General features: G+C 55.8%; 7 protein-coding genes across 7 annotated transcripts; 4 read left to right on the top strand and 3 right to left on the bottom strand.

Annotated features, from left to right (window-relative positions):
* Positions 1-809: 809 nt before the first annotated feature.
* N657DRAFT_637996 (uncharacterized protein) lies at positions 810-3,307 on the top strand (the record flags this gene model as incomplete). Its single annotated transcript, XM_062791554.1, has 7 exons — positions 810-831; positions 889-951; positions 1,017-1,181; positions 1,312-1,393; positions 1,870-2,021; positions 2,994-3,149; positions 3,237-3,307. 7 exons carry the CDS (start codon positions 810-812, stop codon positions 3,305-3,307), a joined length of 711 nt encoding a protein of 236 aa, XP_062642289.1.
* Positions 3,308-4,104: 797 nt separating this feature from the next.
* Positions 4,105-6,261, bottom strand: N657DRAFT_583503 (HET-domain-containing protein; the record flags this gene model as incomplete). The annotated part of the gene is made up of 3 exons (XM_062789684.1): positions 4,105-5,137; positions 5,192-5,510; positions 5,586-6,261. The coding sequence occupies 3 exons, from the start codon at positions 6,259-6,261 to the stop codon at positions 4,105-4,107; spliced, it is 2,028 nt and encodes a 675-aa protein (XP_062642288.1).
* A 4,080-nt stretch (positions 6,262-10,341) lies between these two features.
* Positions 10,342-11,984, top strand: N657DRAFT_606125 (uncharacterized protein). The gene is made up of 2 exons (XM_062790207.1): positions 10,342-10,948; positions 11,012-11,984. The coding sequence occupies exons 1-2, from the start codon at positions 10,449-10,451 to the stop codon at positions 11,748-11,750; spliced, it is 1,239 nt and encodes a 412-aa protein (XP_062642287.1). The 5' UTR covers positions 10,342-10,448; the 3' UTR covers positions 11,751-11,984.
* Positions 11,835-17,650, bottom strand: N657DRAFT_606121 (uncharacterized protein). Its single transcript, XM_062790206.1, has 7 exons — positions 17,452-17,650; positions 17,265-17,331; positions 16,826-17,206; positions 16,680-16,768; positions 14,151-16,631; positions 13,890-14,103; positions 11,835-13,841 (listed from the first exon to the last, which is right to left on the bottom strand). The coding sequence occupies exons 1-7, from the start codon at positions 17,527-17,529 to the stop codon at positions 11,992-11,994; spliced, it is 5,160 nt and encodes a 1,719-aa protein (XP_062642286.1). The 5' UTR covers positions 17,530-17,650; the 3' UTR covers positions 11,835-11,991.
* A 264-nt stretch (positions 17,651-17,914) lies between these two features.
* N657DRAFT_651212 (UBC-like protein) lies at positions 17,915-19,055 on the top strand. Its single transcript, XM_062794116.1, has 4 exons — positions 17,915-18,062; positions 18,152-18,231; positions 18,311-18,558; positions 18,613-19,055. Exons 1-4 carry the CDS (start codon positions 17,990-17,992, stop codon positions 18,677-18,679), a joined length of 468 nt encoding a protein of 155 aa, XP_062642285.1. The 5' UTR covers positions 17,915-17,989; the 3' UTR covers positions 18,680-19,055.
* N657DRAFT_651211 (uncharacterized protein) lies at positions 18,938-20,447 on the top strand. The gene is made up of 2 exons (XM_062794115.1): positions 18,938-19,079; positions 19,145-20,447. Exons 1-2 carry the CDS (start codon positions 19,031-19,033, stop codon positions 20,143-20,145), a joined length of 1,050 nt encoding a protein of 349 aa, XP_062642284.1. The 5' UTR covers positions 18,938-19,030; the 3' UTR covers positions 20,146-20,447.
* Positions 20,448-20,554: 107 nt separating this feature from the next.
* N657DRAFT_685186 (uncharacterized protein) lies at positions 20,555-22,662 on the bottom strand (the record flags this gene model as incomplete). The annotated part of the gene is made up of 3 exons (XM_062796756.1): positions 20,555-20,655; positions 20,713-22,315; positions 22,411-22,662. The coding sequence occupies 3 exons, from the start codon at positions 22,660-22,662 to the stop codon at positions 20,555-20,557; spliced, it is 1,956 nt and encodes a 651-aa protein (XP_062642283.1).
* Between the last annotated feature and the right edge of the window lie 884 nt (positions 22,663-23,546).

The raw sequence follows: 23,546 nt of genomic DNA, 5'->3' as shown, positions 1-23,546 counted from the left end.
CAATGCCAGACCGGCTACGGAAACTGATTGCAGCTGACGGTGGATGTACTGAGTACTAAATTTTGTGGATCTTCCCCATCAAATTTGAAGCACAGTGCCTATACTCACTTGCAACTCTTGGTCAGGTGGTGGAAGTACTGCGCTAACCTTTAAAACGCCGGTGGAGGTGTGCTCGCCCATGTTCGTGACGAGAGTGCAAAGTTCATGTTGTGAACTATATATGTGCTTTGCCCTCACTTGATTTGAAGCCCGGCGGCAATGGATTCGCGCTTTTTCCTTGCAAGCTCTCCGCTAGAGCACGGAGACCAGGTAGCTCCAACACTTCGATGACCTAAACCTCCTCAGCATGACCAACATCGCCTAGCTGCTCGCGGCCGTGGCCACGGGAGCCACCAAACAGAACCTGGGCGAGCTTATACTCGATGATACTCTCACCATGCTCGACCTGATGACCAACGGCGAGGCCAATTGCACCGGCCTGTTGGTCAATCTCATGAAGGCAACAGCTGGCCGTCACTGGCGTGCCAGCCCACTGGTCTCTTCAATCTGATCTCCTGTTCATGAAAGCATAACAATAGCAACACGGCCGGATGCCCCACAATTTACGCTGTCTGGTTCAAGCTCTGCCCATAAATCGCACACGACCTTTGGCGACTTCCATTTCTCTCTTCAATTTCCTTCCATTAGAACTGAGACCAAGGTCAAGATGCCATCCTCTGAAGCAAAATCTCACATCCCACTGATATCTTCTGTCCACCTTTCCTGCTTCAACCCCACGCAACAAGAATTCAGCCAACATCGATTCAGCCATGGATTTGGAAGTGCTGCCTTGTTGGTGACCAAACTCGCTCAGAAACTGGGAACACAGCTAACCCTTTCGCCGCGCAGCGCGCCACCCGCTCGTCGACGATTTTCGTCCTCATCGGATTATTACGCTCAACGGCTACGATGGTAAGCATATCACCCTGGCATGGCATACGAGACACAATTGCTCACGACGGCTGGCTTGGCTCTAGTCGAAGACATCGAGAACGCCTTTGACAACACTAGAGGCCTTTGCCGCCCCTTTACGTTTCTACGAGAGATGGCCCACAGTCGTATCTGTGTAGCCGAGGATATGTTCTCCTGGAAAACTCATCAGAAGAGCATCATTATGTCAATTAAGGAGGCTCTGGACGCGGGTGCCTCCATGAGGGTCATCACCTCTTAATTACTGCTGTCTCGTGCGAATCAACGGTAAGCCACCTTCAGCTCCCAGCTTTGAAGTACAACCAGGAGTCGGCATCTAACCGTGTATGCGCAACTTCATAGCTATGATTGATGAGGAGGCCTTGGATCGCGAGACCGGCCCTGCGCCAATTGTCATTGACCCCGCCACCTTCAAGTGCAGGGGGTAGGGAACTGGCTAGAAAGGAGACCGACTACGTTATATACCCTAGTTAAATCAGGCAAGCTATTCATTAAGGTTTTCGGGGATACAGTTTGTTAGCGGTTATCTATACATTTCACAGTTGTCAATTCCGTCCCCCTCGCAGCGTTTCCGTATACGTTACCTGTACTTCTGCAAATCCCGCGCCTCATGTTAACAGCCGATTTCGATCATAGGATGCCCCTAGGAGGGATAACACGAACAAGAACGTCACTTTCAAATCATTTGAGCTGAGACCACCCGTCCACTGCGCGCTCCCGTCGTCGCATGATCTTCCTCACCTTTCAAGGGGGTAAGCACCGTTGCTCTTGACCTACCGAGCAGTGCGTGCCGGGCCAAATCAAGACCAGATGTCTGACAGGGGAGTTGGATATAACGTGAGACATCGAATGGGAACTCGATGGAGCGAGATGCGGACGCAAGCGTCTGGACATCCTCAGACATTATGCCGCGAAAAGAATCCACGCGGCCGAAGATCTTTGCCCGTGGGCGAAGATCAAGCAAGATGTCTCGATCAGCTGCAAGGTGGCTGTGGATCGTGATGATCCCGCTCAGCAGCTGTTTTACTTCAGCGCTTTAAACTACAAGAATGGTGAGCTGCGAATACTCTCAACGCCGAAGAAGCGTCGCCTAAATCTGACTATTTTCTCTCGCAATTTAGAAATCATTGCAGAGACTGCCGACACGGACAGAGTCATGGAGGAGGCCTGGAGAGAGAGGTGGCTCAAGGAACGAGACGGCCGGACAGCAACGAGGCCCGCAGATGACATTGACCACCAGCATGAGACTCTATTTCCAAGACAAAACCCTAAGGAGACACGACGGCCTCAGCAGAGCGAAGAGTTCACTGTTGATTCAGATTCGAACCGGGGCTATAGGCCTTCGGGCTTTCTTATTCGAAAGGAGAGTCCCAGAGGTTCTGACGCCTATATGCGAGTGCGGAGAGGGGCGAGAGACTGTCGAACACCTTGTGATGTGGTGCTTGGCCCCACCGTTGACTCAAAGATGGGAGAGAGCCGAGGTCAGAACGCGAAGGGACATTTATTCTGTCCTACAGGGAATCAGTCCCAAAGCTGCACGGCTAACGGGGAGGATCCTGGACTGGCTGATGGACTCGGGGAAACTGCCGATGTACGGTCTGGCCAGGAGGCTGGAGCTGGAGTTCGCAGTCTGATACCCTTTCCTTCGAAGGCCAAGAGGCCTTCCCACTTTGTATTTGCAGGATCGCACACTGATCGTTTCCTTGATTGTCGATACGGGTTTTTCACCCGGCCCACGAGGGCGCGGTTTTCCTGTATAGTAAGCTGTTGAAGGTCCGGCACGCCCTAGGGCACAGCGGTGTAGGAATAATAATAATAATAATTATTGCAGAGTACAAGGCCAACAATGATTTGAGACCCGAGCCCCCGGTAGAAATCAGTTCTCAACGCAACAGGCACGGAAGTCCAGTTCAATAATTCAGCGCGGCACTAATCTCAGTCTAGTGACTGAGTTTATGCGAGTTGTCGCCACGGAGAAGTTGGCGGGCAATAAGGAGTGCGTTCTATGAGAAGATATCCATTAGGTACGGAGTTCATGCGCTTCCTCGCCATAGACGGCTCGGTCCATTTGGGGGACTGCATCGGCGAGATCGCGATGCAAGAGGACTGGATGCGACCTGTGGCGCATCCAGGCCTGGGGCGCAGGAGAAACAACTGGTTTGGTACTCTTGAGGAAGACTGTAAGACGCCTTCTCCGATAGTCCGCTTGGTCCCAAGGTACACCGTACTCCTGTAATGGGAACTCTATTAACGAACGTCTGCGGCAGCCATTGGCCTCCGAGTCTACGGCATTAAGACCTCGTTGACAAACTCAGATCTTGACCGCGTTAAGCGGTAATGAGCGTCCATCGCACCCAGAACTGCTACCCTGACGCCCGGATTCAAGCTGACCTGGCCACCTGCCTGGTCGAGAGCGGCCGGGAGGGGACTCCATCGATTGAATGTTCTACCTCTGCGCGGTGACTTACCTGACTGGCGAGTTCACTATCACCCCACCTAGATCGGTGATATGACCACACCTTCCGATACGATATACCTTGCAGAACTGATCATATAAGACGAGGAGTCCGTGGGACAGCAAAGGGAATGTCAGCGCAACGCGCAACCAGCCGCAGCGCCTTCTTGAGAACTGGTGGTGAGGACAGAAACTGTGGTCTGGTGCGTCGATAAGCCGGGTCAGACGTATCTTTTGTATGAAGTCCTGTTCGAGTTTTTCTACATCACTTGAGTCGTTCGAGTTATCCTGAGCGATTTGGCGACCTCCTACAGCATTCACTTTCTTTTTTGGTGACATGGCACACGGCGTGAGCGGTTTGAGGACGGTCTCAACAGCTATGGCCAAGCGCTATGCGCTGCCCGGGAGGGCCACTGAGAAAGTTGAGGCCATGTTCCATGCGGTGAGTGGCATCGCGATGATCGCGGTGTATCGGCCACAACGGAACGGCGAGTTCCCTGAGTTCTTTAGCCGTGCTCTAGTCGCCGGCTCCCGAGTTCTCCTCGCCCTCTCCAATAATCACATGCCAAATCATCCACCAGTGTTTAACCCTAATCTCGAGCTGTATGGCACTCATTGTATGCACTCGACTGACCCAAACGAAGACCCAAAAGACCTTCGTTACCCTCGACCACGGAATGTTAAATGATGTCCATCACGCGGAATGATACACCGCCAGTGAGCGCCTCGCCGTCCATCATTTCGTAGACGTAAGCCGGCCCCAGAACACGATATCTGTGCTGAGAAGCCAGCTCCTGGCGGACAATAAAAGGCACATGTGCCCCGGCAAAAACCACAATTTGATCACCGACGGCTGCGTCCTTTGGCCCCAGCCCAGGGCGCCCAACATCATCCACAAAAGCCCGTCGTTCGTAAATTTTCCAAACACGGCGATAATCCCAAGACTCGGCAGAGACCCAGCTTGTCGTCGCGCCGCTCTTTACCTCTGAACAAGGCGGCGGTATCCTGCCCATTAAAACATCAAACCCATGCCTGAACCTCGCAGCGCCCTCGACGTCAGCTCGCGCTCCAAGGCCAAAATCGGCCATGGGAACTCGCCAGATCTCATCAAGCACGGCAGTCCCCCGAGCATTACGCATTTTGGCCATCTCTTCGACTTCTACCAGCCAGTCGCGGCAATTGTCGAGGTAACTGGGCGAGTCCGGCGCGGTTTTGAACTCTCGTCCAAGGCTACCGACCTGCCCAACAACAACCCCCTGCAGGGAGACGACCGGATTTTCGTACGCGGCATGCCTAATTTGACATTTTGTGGCCCAATCTCGCCAGCTGGCCCCCTTGCTAGCGTCCCCTCGACCTCGTGCATCCTTCTCGTTGCCGAAGAAAACGCCTCCTATGAGGGGCATGAGACGCGGCGCCGTCCAGTCGGGCGCCCAGGAAGGCAATCCTGCGGGAGACAGCAAGGTCCTATGGCAAAAGCTGAGCATATCCGGCCCATAGTCCTCGAGTAGCGCTTTGCCGACCGCAAAGAGCACCTTTCCAAGTGTCATGTCGGGCGAGTAATCGATGGGTATCCTCCGACGGTCTTCTTCCCGCACCATGCCCAGGAGACCGTATATCCGATCTCGAGGGTCAGTGGCGAGAATGGACGCGCCAGTGCTTGTCCCGAATGAAGTCCACATCATTATGTCGAGCACCGGAAGGCCGGTATATGGACTTCGCGTTGCTGAGGATGTATCAGGCCCGTCCGAGTGCCCTTGGGCCACCCACTTCTCCAGACTGCGTCTATACCCGTCCGACGCCAGAGCAAGGTGTGACACGTTGGGGTATATGTCTCCCAGGAGCGCATACAGCCGAGTATGTTCTGGCCCAGTATTCGGATAAAGGACCATCCACTCGAAGAGCCGCAGGCAGTCCCTCACGTCCTCCCACGGGACTGATGCCCCTGGCAACTCGGGATTCTCACCACAGAGCACCACCGCCTGCCGCGCCAAAACAACCTCCTGGATGATCCACACACGGCGCCACCACGGTCGCTCCCGTAAGAGCCGCCATATCGCCTCAAAGTCAAACCCCACCCGCTGCTGCTCTGGTTGCTTTTCAGCACCGTCACCATCACCCTTACTCACACTAGTCCCACCGCCCGTTGCAATAGCGTCAGCACTCTCAGTACTAGCCGTAACAGCAAACTGAACCACAGTCTTAACAAACCCCTCCACCCTCCCACCCTCCCAGGCCCCAGCCAACCCCTGCGGCACGCCGAGCACCTGCTCACGAAACAGCGCCCCCAACTCCCCCACGTCTCGCAGCGCGCCACAGCCGGCCCGCTCCTCCTCCCGGGTCGACCCCAGCCACACGACAACGCGCTCCGCCAGCGCGTAGATGCGCCCCATGAGCGCGACCTGCGCGCTCTTCTCGGTCGCGTCGCCTTGGTTGATGCACAGCGCGTCGATCCACAGGTGCCCCGCGAAGCGCTGGCGCTGGAGCCGAGAGAGCGCCCCATGCAGGTTGGCGGTCACCGGGACGGCGTAGCCGTCGATTTGGATCTGGGGTGGGTCTTGGCCGGGGGTGGGGAGGCCCCAGACGTAGGAGAGGGCGGCAAAGGATGGTGGGTTCGGTGGCTCTGTTGTGTAGGTGCTGGGAGGGGTAAGGGGAAGGCGGTGGTGGGTGAGGGTGAGGAGGCAGGTATGGTCATCGTTGATCGGGGGTTTAAGTTGTTGTGGTGAGGAAGAGGAAGAACCGGCGGGTGGGTAGGTGATGGAGAGAAGACGAATCTCGGGTTCGTCTTTTTGTTGGCTGAGGGGGCGGTAAGGGTATTGCCCAGGGGCGATAGAGGCCATTCCGCTTTTGCCTCCGTGGCTTTGAGCGGCCCATACATGTGCTGCAATTGCTCGAATGGTGATATGGGGATATGGGCTGCGCCGCTGCTGATTTGGCATTGGGCCGCTGCGTAGTTTGCGAGCAGAAATTTGGAAGAAGCGACTACTAACGAGGCAAATGAAAATGTGCACATGTGGAGGAGCCAAGGGTTGCTGACTGAGCGCGAGCCGGTAGCCCTGAAACCGCTCAAGTGCTTTGAACGGCAGCTCCCAGTCAGAAGAATTCAAGCTGTCAGGCTCCCAACCAGAATGTATCATGTATGTGCGTGAGCCCAGTCAAACCAAGTTAAAGCAAACCAGGCTCTGGCTGCTTTGGTAAAGGTTACCGCTGCTCGGTTTGGCTTGGATTTGTTTCATGTATCGTTAAGGTACTGTAGTTTGACTCCTGTAATGCGCTGACAGTAAGGTACTTACTACCATACATGTATGTATGCTTTACACTCTCAACTCTTCCGGTACAGTCACTTCAATGCACATGTGGTCGAACATGCGCATTGAATCTGCGGAATTGCCTGCCGAGATTGCTCTAATTAAACGAAGATGCAGTGAGCGCAGAACGCCAGATCACACCCCCCTTTCGCCTCCCACTTATTTGGATGTAAAATCGTTTTCTTGTCAGGATATTGATGCGCTGTACTTGCATCCTTACTTAAAGTAGACAACGGATTTATATTCTATAGGTCTAGTCATATATAGAATTTACACTTGCCCTCCGTGTATGTGTGGTGTGGCCTAGGATTGCGTGGACTAGTTTTTAAGCTTCTTGACGACCCAGTTTTAGAAAAGTGTGATGTTGCATCTAAAATATGTTTGGGGGAGTTGGGGAGGAGGCGGGGGATCTGCCGTTCTGCGCTCACAGCGTCATCGTTTAATTCAGCATTGCTTTTGCGGTTCACGTCGCCTTCGTTGGCGTCGTGAATGGTGAGTCACAGTCGTCTGCACCTTACGTACAGTCGGTGCGGTTTGGTTCCAGAAAGCTAGAGCTAACTGATCTGGTTTTAGCACGTGTCGCTGAGGATGCTGCGTTTTGGGCAGACTTCAACCGTCTTGACCAGTATTTTGAGGCTTTGACAGTCACGATTCCAGTCGCCGCAGTCATTTCCTGGTCCATGGCTTTCTTTCGCCCAGGATGGGGTTCAATTTGCCGAAACGGGCACTTTAAGGCGAAGAGGTGTTGATTGATGTATGATTGGAGGCTGAATCCCTGAGACTGTTGGTGCGAGACGGACGAAGAACTTGCAGGGACAGATGTACTGTACCTGGACGCATCCCACCCACAATCTCGTCTTCAGAGAACCATAGAGCCGATTATAGAGAAAGCTATATGTTGAACTTGGCCTGAGCAATATCTGGTCCGTCCAGCTTGCCATTGAGTCGCCACAAGGGCGCCGTTCGACATTTCTTTTCGGTGCTATGGCTAGCGATTTTTGGTTTTGCCCACTTACTTAAATGCTTTACCACTCTTCTTGAGGGTGAGTCACAGGTCACTTACGCCTGAGAACTGTCGCGTTTGCTCCCGAAGAGCCAGGCTAACCAATCCAGTCTTCCAGCACGCCGCTGAAGAAACTGCCTCCTTCTTTCTCTCTCTCTTTGCAAGCATTATACTCTGTTCAGCACGCATAACGGTTCGCTTCAACATGGGCGAAACACGATCAACGTTCATGATTTGAGCTAACGGGGGAATTGTTTCGACAAGAGATTGCCGCAGTATCGCGGAGTTCCTCCTCCCCTCCCTCGCCGCCCACCTCTGTCAAGTTTGCTCGTCGACTGTCCCAAACAGATCCTTCACGACATTCCGGCCAACTCTTGGACTAGCGATGCATTTCCCATTCAGTCCCTAGCTGCAGCGGCTCCGGCTCGAACACATCGGCCAGGTTTTGCCAGTCTCTCACCACGCCGCCTCGTCGGCATTACGTCCACCTGCGGAGCTTGGCACGTACGTCGTCTCGTCTTCTAGACTCGAGCCTGCACCGCAATTTCCAGTGGCAGCACCAAGCTAACAATCGATTTCGGGCTGGCAAGCTCGACAGGTCATGGAGCATGCCACAAGCCTTGACCAAATCACCGCTTTCATGCCAATCCTTGCCAATGAAGAGTTTGTCCGTCCTGAGGAACGCATGAACGAGATCGAGATGGAGCATGATGCTCCCCAGGGAGCAGCCAAGGCTTGGCTCTTTCGGGATGCGATTGGATTCATGTTCGTGGTGAGTCTCTGGGCGTTCTTAACGGTGAGCTACTCTGGTGCCTGGGGCGCTGACTATTACAGGCGTGTTGTCTTTGGAGCTAACAGATCTGGTTGATAACTCGGATTGAGGAAGATCAAGATCGCAACTTCTTTGCCTATCTGGACTCGTGTGATTCATACTGAGAACTCACCAAGATCTTAAAACCATTAGGAAGACAAATTCCATCACTGGTCGCCTCAATGCATTACTCACCCCACCTTCTTGATCTCGTCAAACAGAAGTGCAACGCAGCCAAACCACGACCATCTAAGCGACTCAACCTATTTTTTGGTTTACGAAGCTCATAAGGAACGAGAAATCATTGTCGCGAATAAACCATGGCGATTCTCACAGTTGGAGAGATCTCCATGGGAGTTTCGCGCAACACCCTCGCCGCCTGACCGATCACGGTTGCTAACCGTCGCCGTGGCAGCTCCGCCGCCTAACCCCATCATCGATCTGAGCAACCTTTCGCGTACGTGCTGCCCTCTTGGACCCAAACCTGCAGCGCAGTCAAATAGTCATGGCGGCGCCCGCATCAAGCTAACGATGTAACAGGGACGCAGGTCAACTGGGTTTACTCTTCTTAGTCTTGGAGGTTTTTTGGGAATGATCCAAGAGGACGAAATCGGCGATGTCGATCACGATGATTAGTAAGTTCCCCATTGAGGGTTTTCCCGCACCATCGCCGAGTGCTTTGCCTCTCGCCGCCTGACCGATCGCGCTTGCTAACCCTCGCTGCTGCAGCCCCGTCGCGTTCGCCCAACTTGTAGCGGAGTGTCATAGCGGTGACGGTGCCGACACCAAGCTAACAAGAATCGGCAACGCGACAGGATGGCAGGCCGCGCAAGTCATCGGACTGGCAACGAGGCCGGACCAAGTTATTGAGTTCAAGTGCATTATCACAAGGGAGGAGCTCAACCGACAAGTGGAGAGCCACAGGGAGGAAACTCTACAACAAGGCGCTCGCCACAGCGGCGCTGAGGCCTGGCGCGCTGGCGACGGGGTGGGAATTTTGTATTACCGCTGTTTCGAAAGCGCTCTTCGTGGTGAGCCATGGTCATCTCCAGCGATGGCTATAAGCAACGAGACGCCTTTATGTCTCCTGGGACTCAGTGCTAACCGATCCGGATTCTAGAGCGCACCGCCGAGGACCGCATGTTCTGGCAAGCCATGAACGACCTAGAGCACTGAATGTTTTCTGTCGACTTCATCTCGCATGGATGGTTCGAGCGTCTTCTACAAGGATAAGGCCGTAAAACCTGGGTTGGAAAAAGGGTTTGGCTGGACAGTGGCATCGCCATATTAGGTTGTTCATTTTTCTTCGGGGTGGAGTACGGTACTTGGCCGGGTGATGTGAGATTTGAGGAGTTGGACTAACAAGCGATAAAGGCCTCACCTTTACGAGCACTTATGGTACTTGTACAATTGGCGACAGTAATAAACGCGTCACCCACAACGAACTCCCTCGAGCCAATGGCTTTCGTGGCATGCTATCATTGATCCTTCCAACCTTCCTATCATCCCCACTCTTATTTGACAGGAGCTGTGGCACTGGAGAATGGCAATAACCTTGTTCGCGTTGGAAGCATACACGAGCACAAGTGGTCAAGTTAGCTTCATGAGTTGGATGGGTAATGTTGCCTGACCAGACGTTCTCCCGAGGCCGGGAACAATGACCACCTACGCTGACTTTGAACTCCGATATGCCGAAAGCGGTGTATTGTCATGTAATTACCAGTACGCAGGTAAGATAAATGGTATAGTTGAATTCTTGTCCCGGATATCGGCAAAGCTTCTTTCAGTTGTGGGTCCAAGGGAAACAAAGCACTGACGTCGACATTGCTGACTGCGGCTCTGAGAGAGCTCCATCCTCAAAACACGACCGAAACTCTCCAACGCCAATGTGAGGCTGTCGCCAACATGTTGCCCACAACAGCACAAAGGGCGCTCGCGCCTGCCGTACGGGCGGGCCTCGAAGCCTCGACTCGCGCCTCTCGAGCTTTGCCAACGACCATTAAGACACTGTCCAAGACCTCACCACCAAGAAGCATCAACACCACCGATTCCCAATCCGCCCGCGCCTTCCACACCACTCCACACAACGCGCTCCCAAGCGGCCTCGGGCCCGGGATGATGCCGCCGACATACTTCCAAAAGTCAGCGTCACTCCCCATGAATACCATCATCCGCTTCGTGCCGCAGCAGACCGCCTGGATCGTCGAGCGCATGGGCAAGTTCAACCGCATCCTGCAGCCGGGGCTGGCCATCCTGATCCCCTTCCTCGACCGCATCGCCTACGTCAAGTCGCTCAAGGAAGTCGCCATCGAGATCCCCTCGCAGAGCGCCATCACCGCTGACAACGTCACCCTCGAGCTCGACGGCGTGCTCTACACGCGAGTCTTTGACGCCTACAAGGCGAGGTATGCCCTCCCTTTCTCCCTCCTAACCCCACCAACGTTATGCTAATTTAGCACATAATATAGTTACGGCGTCGAAGACGCCGAATATGCCATCTCCCAACTCGCGCAGACCACCATGCGCTCCGAAATCGGCCAGCTCACGCTCGACCACGTCCTCAAGGAGCGCGCGGCGCTCAACACAAACATCACGGCCGCCATCAACGAGGCCGCGCAGGCATGGGGCGTGACGTGCCTGCGGTACGAGATCCGCGACATCCACGCGCCAAAGCCCGTGGTCGAAGCCATGCACCGGCAGGTGACGGCGGAGCGGTCGAAGCGCGCCGAGATTCTCGAGTCCGAGGGCCAGCGGCAGAGCGCCATCAACATCGCCGAGGGCAAGAAGCAGTCGGCCATCCTGGCCAGCGAAGCCGTGCGGGCTGAGAAGATCAACAAGGCCGCCGGCGAGGCCGAGGCGATTCTCTTGCGGGCGCGGGCCACGGCGGCGGGCATCGAGGCTGTTGCGCGGTCGATTGCCGAGGGCAAGGACGCGGCCCAGGGCGCCGTGAGCCTGTCCGTGGCGGAGAAGTATGTCGACGCGTTCGGCAAGCTGGCCAAGGAGGGCACGGCCGTGGTAGTGCCGGGCAATGTGGGGGATATCGGCGGCATGATTGCCACGGCGCTGAGTGTGTACGGCAAGGTTGGGGACGCGCAGGCGAAAACAATGGCGAAGAGTATCTTGGAAAAGAACAAAGCAATCGAGGTTGGGACCGCGAGTGTGGAGCGGAAGCATGAGAAGGACGAGAAGACGGAGTTAGCCGCTTAGACGGTAAGACACATGCCCCAACACTGGGCAGTTGGGAGACAGCCCATGCGCCAGCTGGCAGTGTATGTTTGAAGGACAAGAGGAACGCGGATATCGGCTGTATCATTATTTATTCCACCGACGTGGACCTTAAGAGAAAAGCGAGGCATGGCGTAGACATGGACTCATTGGACCGCTCACGGTAATTCAGCCAACTTGCAACAATGGATTCGACAAATCCTGCTACTAAGGCCCCGTCAAATCATAATCCAAATTCCCCGCCCACCACATTGAGCGCCTCCCTAATCAACCCCAACACCTCCTCATCACCCGCGGTGCCCGCGACCTGCACCGCGCTAACCAACAGAGGATACAGCCTCAGCAGATGCTTCCGCGTCTCACTATCTACATTCATCGCGTCCGAGATCGCCTCGGGTTCAGACCTCAACTCCACCAGACACCGCAGGATACGGATAAGCTCCTTGCGCTGCGACAGGGGCTGCGGCATGCGGCCCCTGAGCGGCTGGTCCGCCACGTAGCCGCGAAGCGTCAGCGCACAGCGGAGAATCAGGTACGGCGCCACGGTGCGGGCGAGGCGGACGTGCAGAGCGTGTGTATTCGTTTCGCCGGCGATTGCATCACCGGCAGCCCCTCCCACTTCTTTGTGCGCCTCCACGAGCGAGAAGAGCTCGTCAAGGCACACTTCGCTCATGAGGGCCCGCCTGTTCGGAGGTGGATCGATCGTGCGGCCATTGCGCTTCTTGTAGAAGGAGCTGAGGCTCAGGCGATCACCGCCCTCTTGGCCATAGATTGCTGCCGCTTCGATCGGTGCCGGGGCATGGATGATTGATGTGCGGAACAACCCCTCCGCGTAAGTCTTCCTTGTTTGCTCGAGGACACGCTCGTCACCTAGGGCGGGAATGATGAGTTGACGGAGCTTTCGGAATGCAACCATGTCCAAATCCTGATCGCCCAAGATGTCGACGCCTTCTTCTGGTAGGACGGTCAAGTCGGCACTAATGATGCTATTGGCGATGGACACGATGATCGCCCAGATGTGGTGGATTATGCCCGGAGGAAGATCCATAGTACGGAGATGCGGAAGCGCTGCTTTGAGAACAGCTAGAGCCGACTGCGTTGCAACTCTCCATGGCTGGACTGATTTGGTGACGACCCTGAACTGGTACTTCAGCATGACGGGCTTGGCGAGCGCAGACAAGGCCGTGGCGAAAGCACCCGATTCGTAGATGTCTCTTTCCCAGGCATTGTTGACGATGAGCAACTCAAGGATGGACATGCTCTCCTTGGACATGGCGACATATGTGCGCCGCTCCCCTGCTGCCTGTGCAGGGTCTTCCCGGGTGAAAGCCAGGGAGACAAATTCGGCCACCTGCGTAATCATGGCAGAAGGAATGCCATGCAAGTCGGTGCGTACCATGCGGAAGGCCTCGAGAATCTTGGCTTGAAGGGGAGTGACATACTCAGTATCGCTAGCGTATGCTCCTGGGGTTGCGTGCTGCATGGCATCGCGAAGAAGGGTGAGCATGCGGCGAACTTGCTCAACGCCAAAGTCGGCTTGGATCAACCTGTAGAGCTCGTGGAGGGCTTCGACCCAAACCACCAGACACTTCTGGTTATCTTCTGATGTCTCATCTTTGCCGCCCCCGGAAACGGGTATCCCGTGCGACCACATCTCCCACGCCAGGTCCAGGCTTTCCTTGCCGAAGCCAGATGTCTCCTGCTCCGCACGCCTGTGCAGAATGTCTCGGAGAGAAATGTACGTGGCTGCGTTGATATCGAGAATACGAAGGTCCAAAAGAGTGCGGAAGGTGCCGATAAGAGTATGCCAGATCTCCGGAAAGCTTGCGTGCGCAGTGAGGAGGTTAAGATATGAGCAGAACAGGTCCGACACCCCTTGGATAACGACCGTTGCTGTGTCCTGCCATTCGGCGTGGCTCTTATCCTTCGTGGAGGGTTCGTCAGTGTCACTGAGCTCGCGCTCGACTGAGGAGAAGAGTCTAAAGATGACAGCCCTCATACAAACGGACCAGGCCTCTGGACTGAGGCTCTCTCCGTATGCAGACACTATCCGCATCAATGTTTGGATGGCGCCTATTGAATTAGCTGCAGTCCGGATCGAGAGAGGTTGCAGTAACTCACTGTTCCGCAGTTCCAACCGTTGATCCATCGCAACCGCCGTTAGCCTCAGGAGGAGGAGCATCCACAAAGGAGCGCCGGAGCCCTTCTCGAAAGGTTCCGCCGCCAGCATGAGCAGAGGCTCATCTCCCGGACCCGAAATCATATCTTCCGTGATCGCCATGGACTTACTCTTGGCGGAAAGAAAATCTGAAATGGCCCAGAAGAATGTGACGGTCTCTTGACAGTTAGCTGTATACATGACAGTTCAGGGGCACCACTTACCGTCAGCGCAATATTTAGTTCATCATCCTGGGTACAGAACTTGTATAGGGTATCGACAAGGTTAAGAAAGCATGCGTTAGGCAAGGAAGGCAGAAAGTCGGAGCATATCAACTGAAGGGAAGCAAACGACGGGCGGATAAGCTTCACGGCACGCGTAACGAACGTCGCTCGTTGGCCCGTTGGATCTGCGTTCTCCTCTGGGCTAATGTCTCGCCGGATAAAAATGCTGTCGATGATTTCGAAAGTGAGTTCCCAGCCGCTGACCAGGGACTCGCCGCAATTTTCGAGGAGACCCTTCAGACCCTCGAGTATGACTTTGTGGATGTCTACGTCGACAGCATTGGTTGCAATTGACGCACCGCGGTCCAAGGCTCGGAAGGGGACAAGGGAGTCACGGAACGCCTCAAGAAGCCGTCTCTGGATTTGCCCTCTGATCTCTTCCGGCTGAGGAGCAATGGCTCCAGCCTCCTCAAGGAGCATGCGGACGAGAGTCTCTGCGGCACGAGCTCTAACGGGCGCGGTGTTCGACACAGAACTCAGAGCGCATACAAGTTCATTGACCAAAGTTGCCCAACCCGAGACGTCAGGAGGGTAGGCCAACAGCCGTTCGATGTTGATGGAGGCGAGATCGCCAAGTTTCGTCAGGGCGAATTGGTTTTCTTGGTTTGGTCCTGCCGAAGAAGGTGACGAGACGCTCATGACACGCTTGTGCGGAACTGAAGGCGTCTTCAGCCCTCCAGTGGAGGGTGGCGATTGTGGGCGGCTGCCTGCCTCGGAGGGAGGTTCGGCATGCTCAAGCAAATTGCATACGGCGCCGACAATCTCGACAAAGGCAGGATTGGGAAAATCGACTGTGCTCTCGAATAGGCGAGATGCTGCCGTCTCAACAGCCCGAACCTCGGTATTGAAGTTAGCAAGCAGAGTACTCGCTTCCTGCTCTGCTTGAGGATCAAGTCCCTTGGCTGCCAGTGGCGTCCTTCCTGCGGCCTTGCCGGAAGCGAACATGACCAAGTCAGCTTGTTGGAGAGTTTCCAGAATGATACTCCATGATGAGGCGAGCGTTGGGCCGAGCGCAATGCCGAGGTTCAAGAGGGCCCTCAAACACAACAGGTTCCTGGTGTTGAGAGTGGCATTGCTGGCGTCTAACGAATGCTGCCTCTGCTTCTCAGTTGCGGCTATGGGTGGGCTGACAAGACTGTCGACGCTCAGCAACCCTCGGGCATTACTGAAGATGTTGCCAGATCCCTCTATGGCAGCGGGGCTTGGCGGAGGCCGGACTGTGCCGGCATTCATGCACGCAGTCAAGACATTTGGGGGGACGGCGGCTTTTCCCAGGGTTGTCAAGAACGCGTCGCGGGGAGTGGCAAGCTGGAGCAGCCCCGCGACGTGAGCAAACTTCTGGAACGCCCGGACAAGGCCGTGGTAGTATTCGGAGTCGAGGGCAGCGTAGAGGAACGTTGAGCAAGTGGCCAGGATGGCTGGCCAGCACTCGTCAATAAAGGCAGAGCAAGCCTTGATGTCCTGGTAAAGAGGGTGACTCTCTAGGGTTAACGGATTGACGGGTACAGGGTTTCGTTTGAACGATGCGGATCGCTCCAGCTTCTCAGGAGTCTCATGGGACTGGGGCGCAGGCGAGTCACGGCCAGCTTCTTGCTTCAGGCCTCGTTTTCTCCGTCCGTCATTCGGAACTGTCAAGGGAAGAATGAACTTGGCAAGCCCCTCGGAAAGCGATGTGATGCAGGCCAGTGTAAGGCTGTAGACGTAAGACTCTGGGATTATGGGAGCGTCTGTCTTGTCGAGCTGATCAATGCAGGGAACCCGCATCATGCTCCACTGGGTGCTTATACCGGTGTTGTGGCCATCAGAGGTCACCGAGCCAGCGATGATACCGGTCACTCCGCTTGCCTCGAGCATGACCTGGTCGCTTGATGGCCCGCTGTTTAGGCTGGCGACGGGAATGGTCGACTGGTGTCCCAAACCGATGACAGATGGCTTTTCAGTGCTGACGCGGACGAAGGTAGCCGTCAGGTTCTTCAGAACGCGCTTCTGGCCTTGTTGTGCGTCGTAAAGCATGAATATGCGCCGCAGCAAGGCATGCTCGGCGAAAATACCCCTGAACACCTCCATACACAGTGCGCGTTTCCAGGAGGTCGTGTCTTGGTCTAGGAGCTGGGTCAAGATGTCGAATGCATCCCCGCTTTCCGATGGTAAAAGGGAGAGGTGGCGTCTGAGGAGAGTGTACAGGATGCGCACTAGGCGGACGCTGATGGCAAAGTTGGGTCGGCCACGCAAGGCACTGATGATGAAGGGCATCACCCGTGTTCGCAAGACGTTGACTTGTTCGGGATGCGCGGAAAATATGCCGGCGTGATTGGTTAGAACCGATTCGATCAATTCAAGGCCGAAGGTTTGGGCGAGCCCAGAGACACGAAGGTACTCGGGCCGCTGGCCTTCTGTCAGTAGGCAGATGTCGTTGAAAACCTGTAAATCATCAGTGTAAGCTCCAGAAGATTTGAAAGGTGACTGTACCCTGTACGCATCCATGGCAGCAGCCTTGAGCGGGACGGCGCCATCCCGGACGGGAACTTCACCGACGGCGGGCACCTCGGCGGCGGATTCTGCCGTATTTAGCAAGCTGCCATCCATGCCTGCAGATGCGACAAGGGGCGACTCACTGTCTTCGGCTACGACCTTGTCAAAGACAGAGACCACCAGTTGCTGCAACGTGGCAGCAGACGTGTTGTTGACGATGGCATTTTTGCTGGACTGCAGGATAAAGCAGACATTCAGAGCGGTAACCAAAAGCTCCCCTTTGACATCAACAGAATAGTTCGCAAGCAGGGCCGGGAGGGCCTGGAGGATCTTGAGTTGCACATCGAGGCCGGCTGACGTGGCCTGTTGCAGAGCCTCCAAGACCTGGCTCAACTTCGACCGAGGCAAAGCTCGAGACACAATGAGGCGCTGCAGACAGACGATGGCGATACCAGTGAACTTGACATTCTTGGTACCGCAGGCAATGATGAAGGGGTTGACGAAGTTTGGGTGCTGGGCAAGGTCTTTGATGCTGTGTAAGCGATGTGCTGGGCGGGGAGGACAACGATGAGATGCACACACCTTCAGATGTTTGAGCTTCAGATGTTGTCTTCACACTCCGCAGCTCATCGAGGGACTTCTCGGCTGCCTGATGCAAGTCAGCTACGTTCTGAAGGTGACTGGGGAATGACCAAAACTCAGGGAAGGACGGCTCCTCTCAAGTCATGCCGTTCAGCACGGCACGGTGCGGTGCACGGGAATTACACACCTGGCGCAGGTCGTTGTGTTTGCGCTTACTCTCCTGAATGAGATTCGCCAACTCCGACGCCAATAGCTGAGCGGTCATATTTGCATCGCGAAGATAAGGTGTGGTAATCTCCGCTACTGCCGCATCGTAGCCCGAAAGTCAAACTGGCGTGGCTGTGAAAGACAGAGCTGGTCACTAAGGTGTCTCGGGTGTTCTTTCCACATTGCCCTTTGGTGAGGCACTCCGGCATGAGAACATTCAGCCAACCGCAGCCAAGTGGGCAACCTGAAAGCGGCTGCCAAGCCAACGGCGCCCACTGCATGACTAATTCAGACTTTGTTTCACACCGCCCTGTCAGCCCCTCCATTCAAGCTGGAAGCTGCGACCTGCAGTTTGTCGACAAGGATCCCCGCGCCCTCTCCTGCTGCCGCTCGGTTTCGCCCAACAGTTCCAGGTTCCATTGCTTGATCTTCGCAACTTGTTGATTGCCGGTCGCCGACTGCCGCCCGACTCTGTGCCCTAAAAACCACGTACAAGGTATTCCGGCAATCACATCGTCATGGCAGCCCAGGTGCCCCGGAATTTCAAGCTCCTCGCCGAGCTGGAGAAGGGAGAGAAGGGAATGGGTGCAGGTACGGTTTCCTATGTCTCCCTGCTTTGTGCCGTGCGGTGCTGCCGGTTCAGGATGCACATACTGACGGATGGTTCGCCTACTCCCTAGGTGCTTGCTCGTATGGTCTTGAGGATCCCGAGGACATCTACATGACACATTGGCGGGGTACTATCTGGGGCCCTCCGCACGTAAGCGCCACCGGCCAGCCCCTACGTCCTCTACGTCCGCTCGAGAGCGCACACCCTTTGCTGACCGCCTGCAACCCAGGGGAACCACGAGAACCGCATCTACGAGCTCAAGATGGAATGTGGCCCCAACTACCCCAACGAGCCGCCCGAGATTCACTTCGTCAGCCAGATCAACCTCCCCGGCGTCAGCCCGACGGACGGCAAGGTGGACAAGAACGCGATCCCCATCCTCCGCGACTGGAGCCGGATTGCTGCGGAACTGGCCAAGAATGCAAGGCCGAAGGAGGATCCCCTGAGCTTAGAGACGGCCCTGATTTCCATAAGGAAGTACGAACAACCCTGCCCGGCGTCGATGGGCGGCTGATGCTGACCTACGAGTAGATATATGGACGAGAACAAAAAGCTCCCCCAGCCGCCGGAGGGATCCAAGTACGAGATTTACCAATGAGGAGTAACGTCACGCCTATCACATGCCAACGGGTCGATTCCGGGGACGTTCGGAAGGGTATATGGATGGAATGGAATTGCACCGCGGGATCCAGGCCAGATTCGACTACCAATGCTGGGCCTTTTTATTCATTACGGAAACACATTTAGCGCCATTAAGAAGCACACATCGCGTAATCGTCTCCCTTCGTGCCTTTTTGCTGAGCCTTATTATCTCACGTGATCTCGTGTCGCTGACTTTTGCCCGTGGTCGCGTGCCCAACTCTTGCGTTTCCGAAATTTCGGAGCTTGCCGCAGCTCAATCAAATGCATCAATGCACCTCCTGATGCCATCATTTTGACAACCAGATGAATGCCGTCGTTCTTCGTCCCAGCCCGCTCTTCGCGGCACCGCACAGCATGTAAGACATCAGAACACCACCGCCACCTTTCCATCATCCACTCACACCATGCCATCTGTCGCCAGGCTTTGCCCTGTACCGCTCCCTCCTCCGCCAAGGCCTGCGCGTGCCCCTACCAGATGACCTCATCACGAACTCCCCGCTGGGTCCAGCCAACCCGATCCGAACCCTCATCCGCAACGGCTTCCGCCGCAACAAACGCGACACATCCCACCGCCTGGTCATATCGGCCCTCAAAAACGGCTACCGCTTCCTGACCCTCCTCTCCCGCGCTGCCGACGCATCCACTCCAGAGCACGCATCCGTGCTGACCTTTCTCCGCGAGAACCAGGCCCGCGTGGTGGCGGTCAAGGCCAAGCGCGAAGCCGAAGCAGCCTCGCGCATCTCGACCGCCCCGATCGAGGGCCGCACGCCGCTCATTAAGAAAATCTCGGCCGAGGGCGAGCCGCCCGTCTATGCCCCCACGGGGCCGCCGCGCCCGCTGTCGAGTTTTAGGTCCGGCGTGCGCAAGCCGCCCACCCTGGCCGCGACGATGGGGGTGCCGTTCCTGAGGCTCAAAAAGCCGCAGCCGAGATTTCTGGAGAGGGTGCTGAGGCAAAAGTCGCAGCGGCGGTGGCGGCGGATCGAGAAGATTATGGAGATGATGTGGGAGGGGTTGGAGGAGGCTGGGGTGGAGGACGCGTGGGACCGGATGATGGAGCGGTTGCTGGCTGAGAAGAGGAGGGCGGAGAGGAAGAAGGGATTGGAGAGCAAGGGGGCGGCGGATGAGGGGTCGTACAAGCAGACTTTGCAGGAGGCGCTCACGTACTCGATGGATGTCACGGAGAGGGAGAGGCAGGATCTGGTTGCCCGGGCCAAAGCGATGTGGCAGATTGTGCTGGCTGAGCAGGAGATGGCGCTGCTGGAGGAGAGGGAGAGGCTGGTGAGGGAAGGGAGAGAAGGGGAGGAACCTCAATTGAGGGTGTGGAAAAGGCCGGTTTACGCACGGAATCGCAAAGGAAGGAAACAAGGAGACGAGGGAACATCCGGAGAATTGCGAGGGCCCAAGACTGTGCAACAGACTTGATGGCTCGGAGTATAGCAATACACCCGCCAGGTGCCCCGGACGCCGATGGGCCTTCCATTCGTTGAGTGTGTTGCCGTAACATGGGAAAGGGCCGCTAACAGGGGGGTTGAGCCGTGCAACATCCGCAACGATACGGCTTTCATAGGGCTGTCCCAATGAGCAGAAACAGCTAACACAACCTCGTCCTTGTCGCTGCGCAATGAATGTAGGGAAGGGTGTCTGCGGCTTACGATAATGACTGGCGGATGTCTCCTTCGCGATGTGATGTGGATATTGAAGCGTGCAATTATCAAGTTACTGTCCTCCGTAAAAACCCAGTATTCTCGTCAAGTTTGTCCAGGCACGTCGAGATTGGCCTCATGTAATGAACATCGTATGCATTTCCAGCGCGCTCTGGAAACCAACATCATTACAACAAGCCAGCCCGCACTGTCGACAGAACCGCGGCATCAATATCAGCCTGTCTGAGCCCAGGTGAGCGGCCCAGGCAAATCGCCCGCGAGGTCATCTCTACGGAAACAGCGTCAGCAAGTTCAGAAAAGAACCGTTGGAGACTTTCAAGCATACCCTTGATGAGCCTCATGGCATCAATGACCACTCTCCGGCGGCTAGGGTTAGGCTGCGTAGCCCCCACACCATATCCAGCGCTCCCAGCACCGTCCGGCGCCAAAGCCCCAAAGGGGAACATACTCCCCCGGCCAGACTGTGTGATAGGCATGAACGGATTCGGCTGCGAAAACATGTCCGCAATCGCCGGATCAACCAAGTCAGCACCACCTCCAACAGCCCAGCCAGTCCCCGTCCCCTCCTGCCCTTGTTCACTCCCGTCACTCCTACTCGGCGACAGATTCGACGACGTACCACCGCTCCCCGCATCACCGATGTCAATGTCTCCCAACCCCGACATCCATCCGTCACCAGCCCCGTATCCACCACCGTTTTCCTCAAGCAACGCGGCATCGACATCGACAGTCACAACATCCGAGCCAGGTGGTATAACCACCCCGCGCTGATACAGATACATCTCCGCCTCATCGCAGTCAAAATACTCCCCCGCAAACCCGGGCAGCGCCATGCGCATATCCTCATCCAACACCCGGTCCCGCAGAGAGTTCACAACCTCGTCAAACGGCCCCGTAGCGAAACCGGTCGTCTCTGCAGGCCGACCGACGTCCACCGTCCCCTGGTTCCCCACCCTCCTCCCTTTCCTTCCTCCACTACCCCCATCAGCAACGTCAACGCCAACGCCCCGGGTATTAATGCCATTACCCCTGAAATGCGTCCCCGCCCCACCTAGCGCCAGAAACGGGTACTGCCAGTTATGCAGACTCGTCTGGTCGTCCCGCCCCAGCTGCCGCGCCAGTCGCCGGCTGATGGTCGCGGGCGATTCAAGCAGCAGGGAGAAGCCGAAGATGTGCAGCATCTTGTCCTGTGGCGGGGAGGGCATGGTGATTAGCATGAAGGCGCGCTCAATGGCGTATCGCTGGAGGCGTCGGCCGAAGGTCGATTCCATCGGGGCGTAGCTGTCGGGCATGGGGAGGGTGAGATAGGGGGACGGAGTGGGTGGTTGCTGTTGTTGCTGCTGCTGCTGTTGTCGCTCGGAGAGGATGGCTAGGCCCGGGTCGGAGAGTGTGGGAAAGCTTGCGTTGTCGAGAGTTGGATAGGTGAGGATTTCGTAGGTGTTAGAGAAGACTGGGGAAGGGGTCGAAAACGAGGGTTGGGTGACTGGCTCGTAGGAAATTGTGAGACCGCCCATGAGGGTTTTGGACGTGTTGTCCGTGCCGGATTCTGACGGGCTCGTCCCCGCTGCTCTTGGTGAGACGCCGGCTTGGCCTGGTGAACCGGAGCGGTTATGCTCCTTGCTTGATCTACTGTCAGCTCCGCTACCGTTGCCGCTGGTCTTCGGCTCGTCGTCTTTCCCGTCGTCGTCGCTTGCCTCTCGTGCTAGTGAGAGGAACTTCTCCGTTGTCTTGCGTAGCTGGCGGCCAAACTCAGGTACTTGGTCCAGTAGGCCGTTGGCCAAGGCGAAGTCGTGGAGCTGCATGAAGGCGTTGCTCATCTCCTCGTTGGTGTCCTTTAGCTGCTGCACCTTCTTCTCCAATGTCTGGATAGCATTTTCCTTGCGATTCCGGTATGCTCGTTGTGCAAGACGGATTTGAGTCCGCCGCCGCTGCAGCAGTGTCAGACGAGCAGAAGGATGAAGGGAGACACCGCACCGCGCTCCTGCGTTGGAAGGCGCAGAGCACTCCGGACAGGATAACTCACATCAGCGGCGGTCTCGTCCTTCGTATCTAGTCGAGGTCGACCCCTGGACCTCTTCTTCTCATCGTCAGGCTCAACAGTCTCCGAAAACTCTGTCCTTGCACGCTTTCTTGAGCTATCTTCGGAGAGTCGAGAGGATGGAGAGGGTCCTTGTGCCTTTCTTCTGGTTGCTACCGCTGTCGAGGAGCCAAGCGAGGCGCTGTCATCATAGACCTCAGCACTGAGAATTGGAAGGTCGCCTTGCGTGTACCGCATTGTGCCAGCTCAGCCGGGGTACGCCAGCGGCTGCTTGTTTCGAAGTATCTGTAATCAGAGAGCCGTTCCAGGGAGCGACGCAGCGAATGGTGAGGAAGTGGATAGCGAACTGAGTATATCAGCATGTGCCAACTTGAACAGGCTGTCCTAGCGGATGGCCGTTACAAGATAAGAGGAGCGCAGCTCGATGACCCCATCAGGTTGAGGGTCGATGGCGATGGGGGGAGTGTTGAAGAGAAAGCCAGCGAATCCCGTTCGGGCGGGTGTTGCTGCCTTTTGATGATGAGTAAAGAGCGGTCTCGGGGATACAATTCCGATCATTACATGATCAGATCGCCGGGCATATCTTGTGGCTGCCTTTCGTAAACGATCCCCATTCACGTTTCATGATCCTTGTGGTTTGTGCTGGGGACTGCTGCTTACTCAGAGAACTGCAAGTACGGATCCGGCCAGTCGCGCAGTACTTGGCCAAGGCATGTGCCGCACTAATTAAACACAAATAGCCCTTGGTTGTCTGCTTACACATTGGACGGACAGGGCGGGGTTCTCGTCAGCTGGGCTAATTTGCCCTCTTTCTCTCCGCCGTTCGAGTTTGTTCCAACGTTGGCACTGCGATTCTCCCATCCGACTTTTATTCAAGCGTTTCAGATAACGTTAACCCGCTCGCCCGCTCGAGCAAAAGTTCAGTGTAAGCTCGCTGAGACAGACCTCAGTTAGCAAAGCGGATGTAATCCGTACATCAGTCCTCCTTTTGTCCTCGCTGCCACCGCGTTTGTTTTTTCAAGCTGATCAAGCATTCCGAATCAACACGGCGTATCCAGGAGACGGTTCCGGTGCTCTCTGGTTGTCAAGTAACCTGAGTTAAACTCCAAGTATGAATTCCG

Source organism: Parathielavia appendiculata, assembly GCF_033297405.1.
Source record: "Parathielavia appendiculata strain CBS 731.68 unplaced genomic scaffold N657scaffold_44, whole genome shotgun sequence".
NCBI lineage: Eukaryota > Fungi > Ascomycota > Sordariomycetes > Sordariales > Chaetomiaceae > Parathielavia > Parathielavia appendiculata.
Note: the sequence above shows the minus strand (reverse complement) of the source record. Positions and strands in the feature narration are given on the sequence as shown.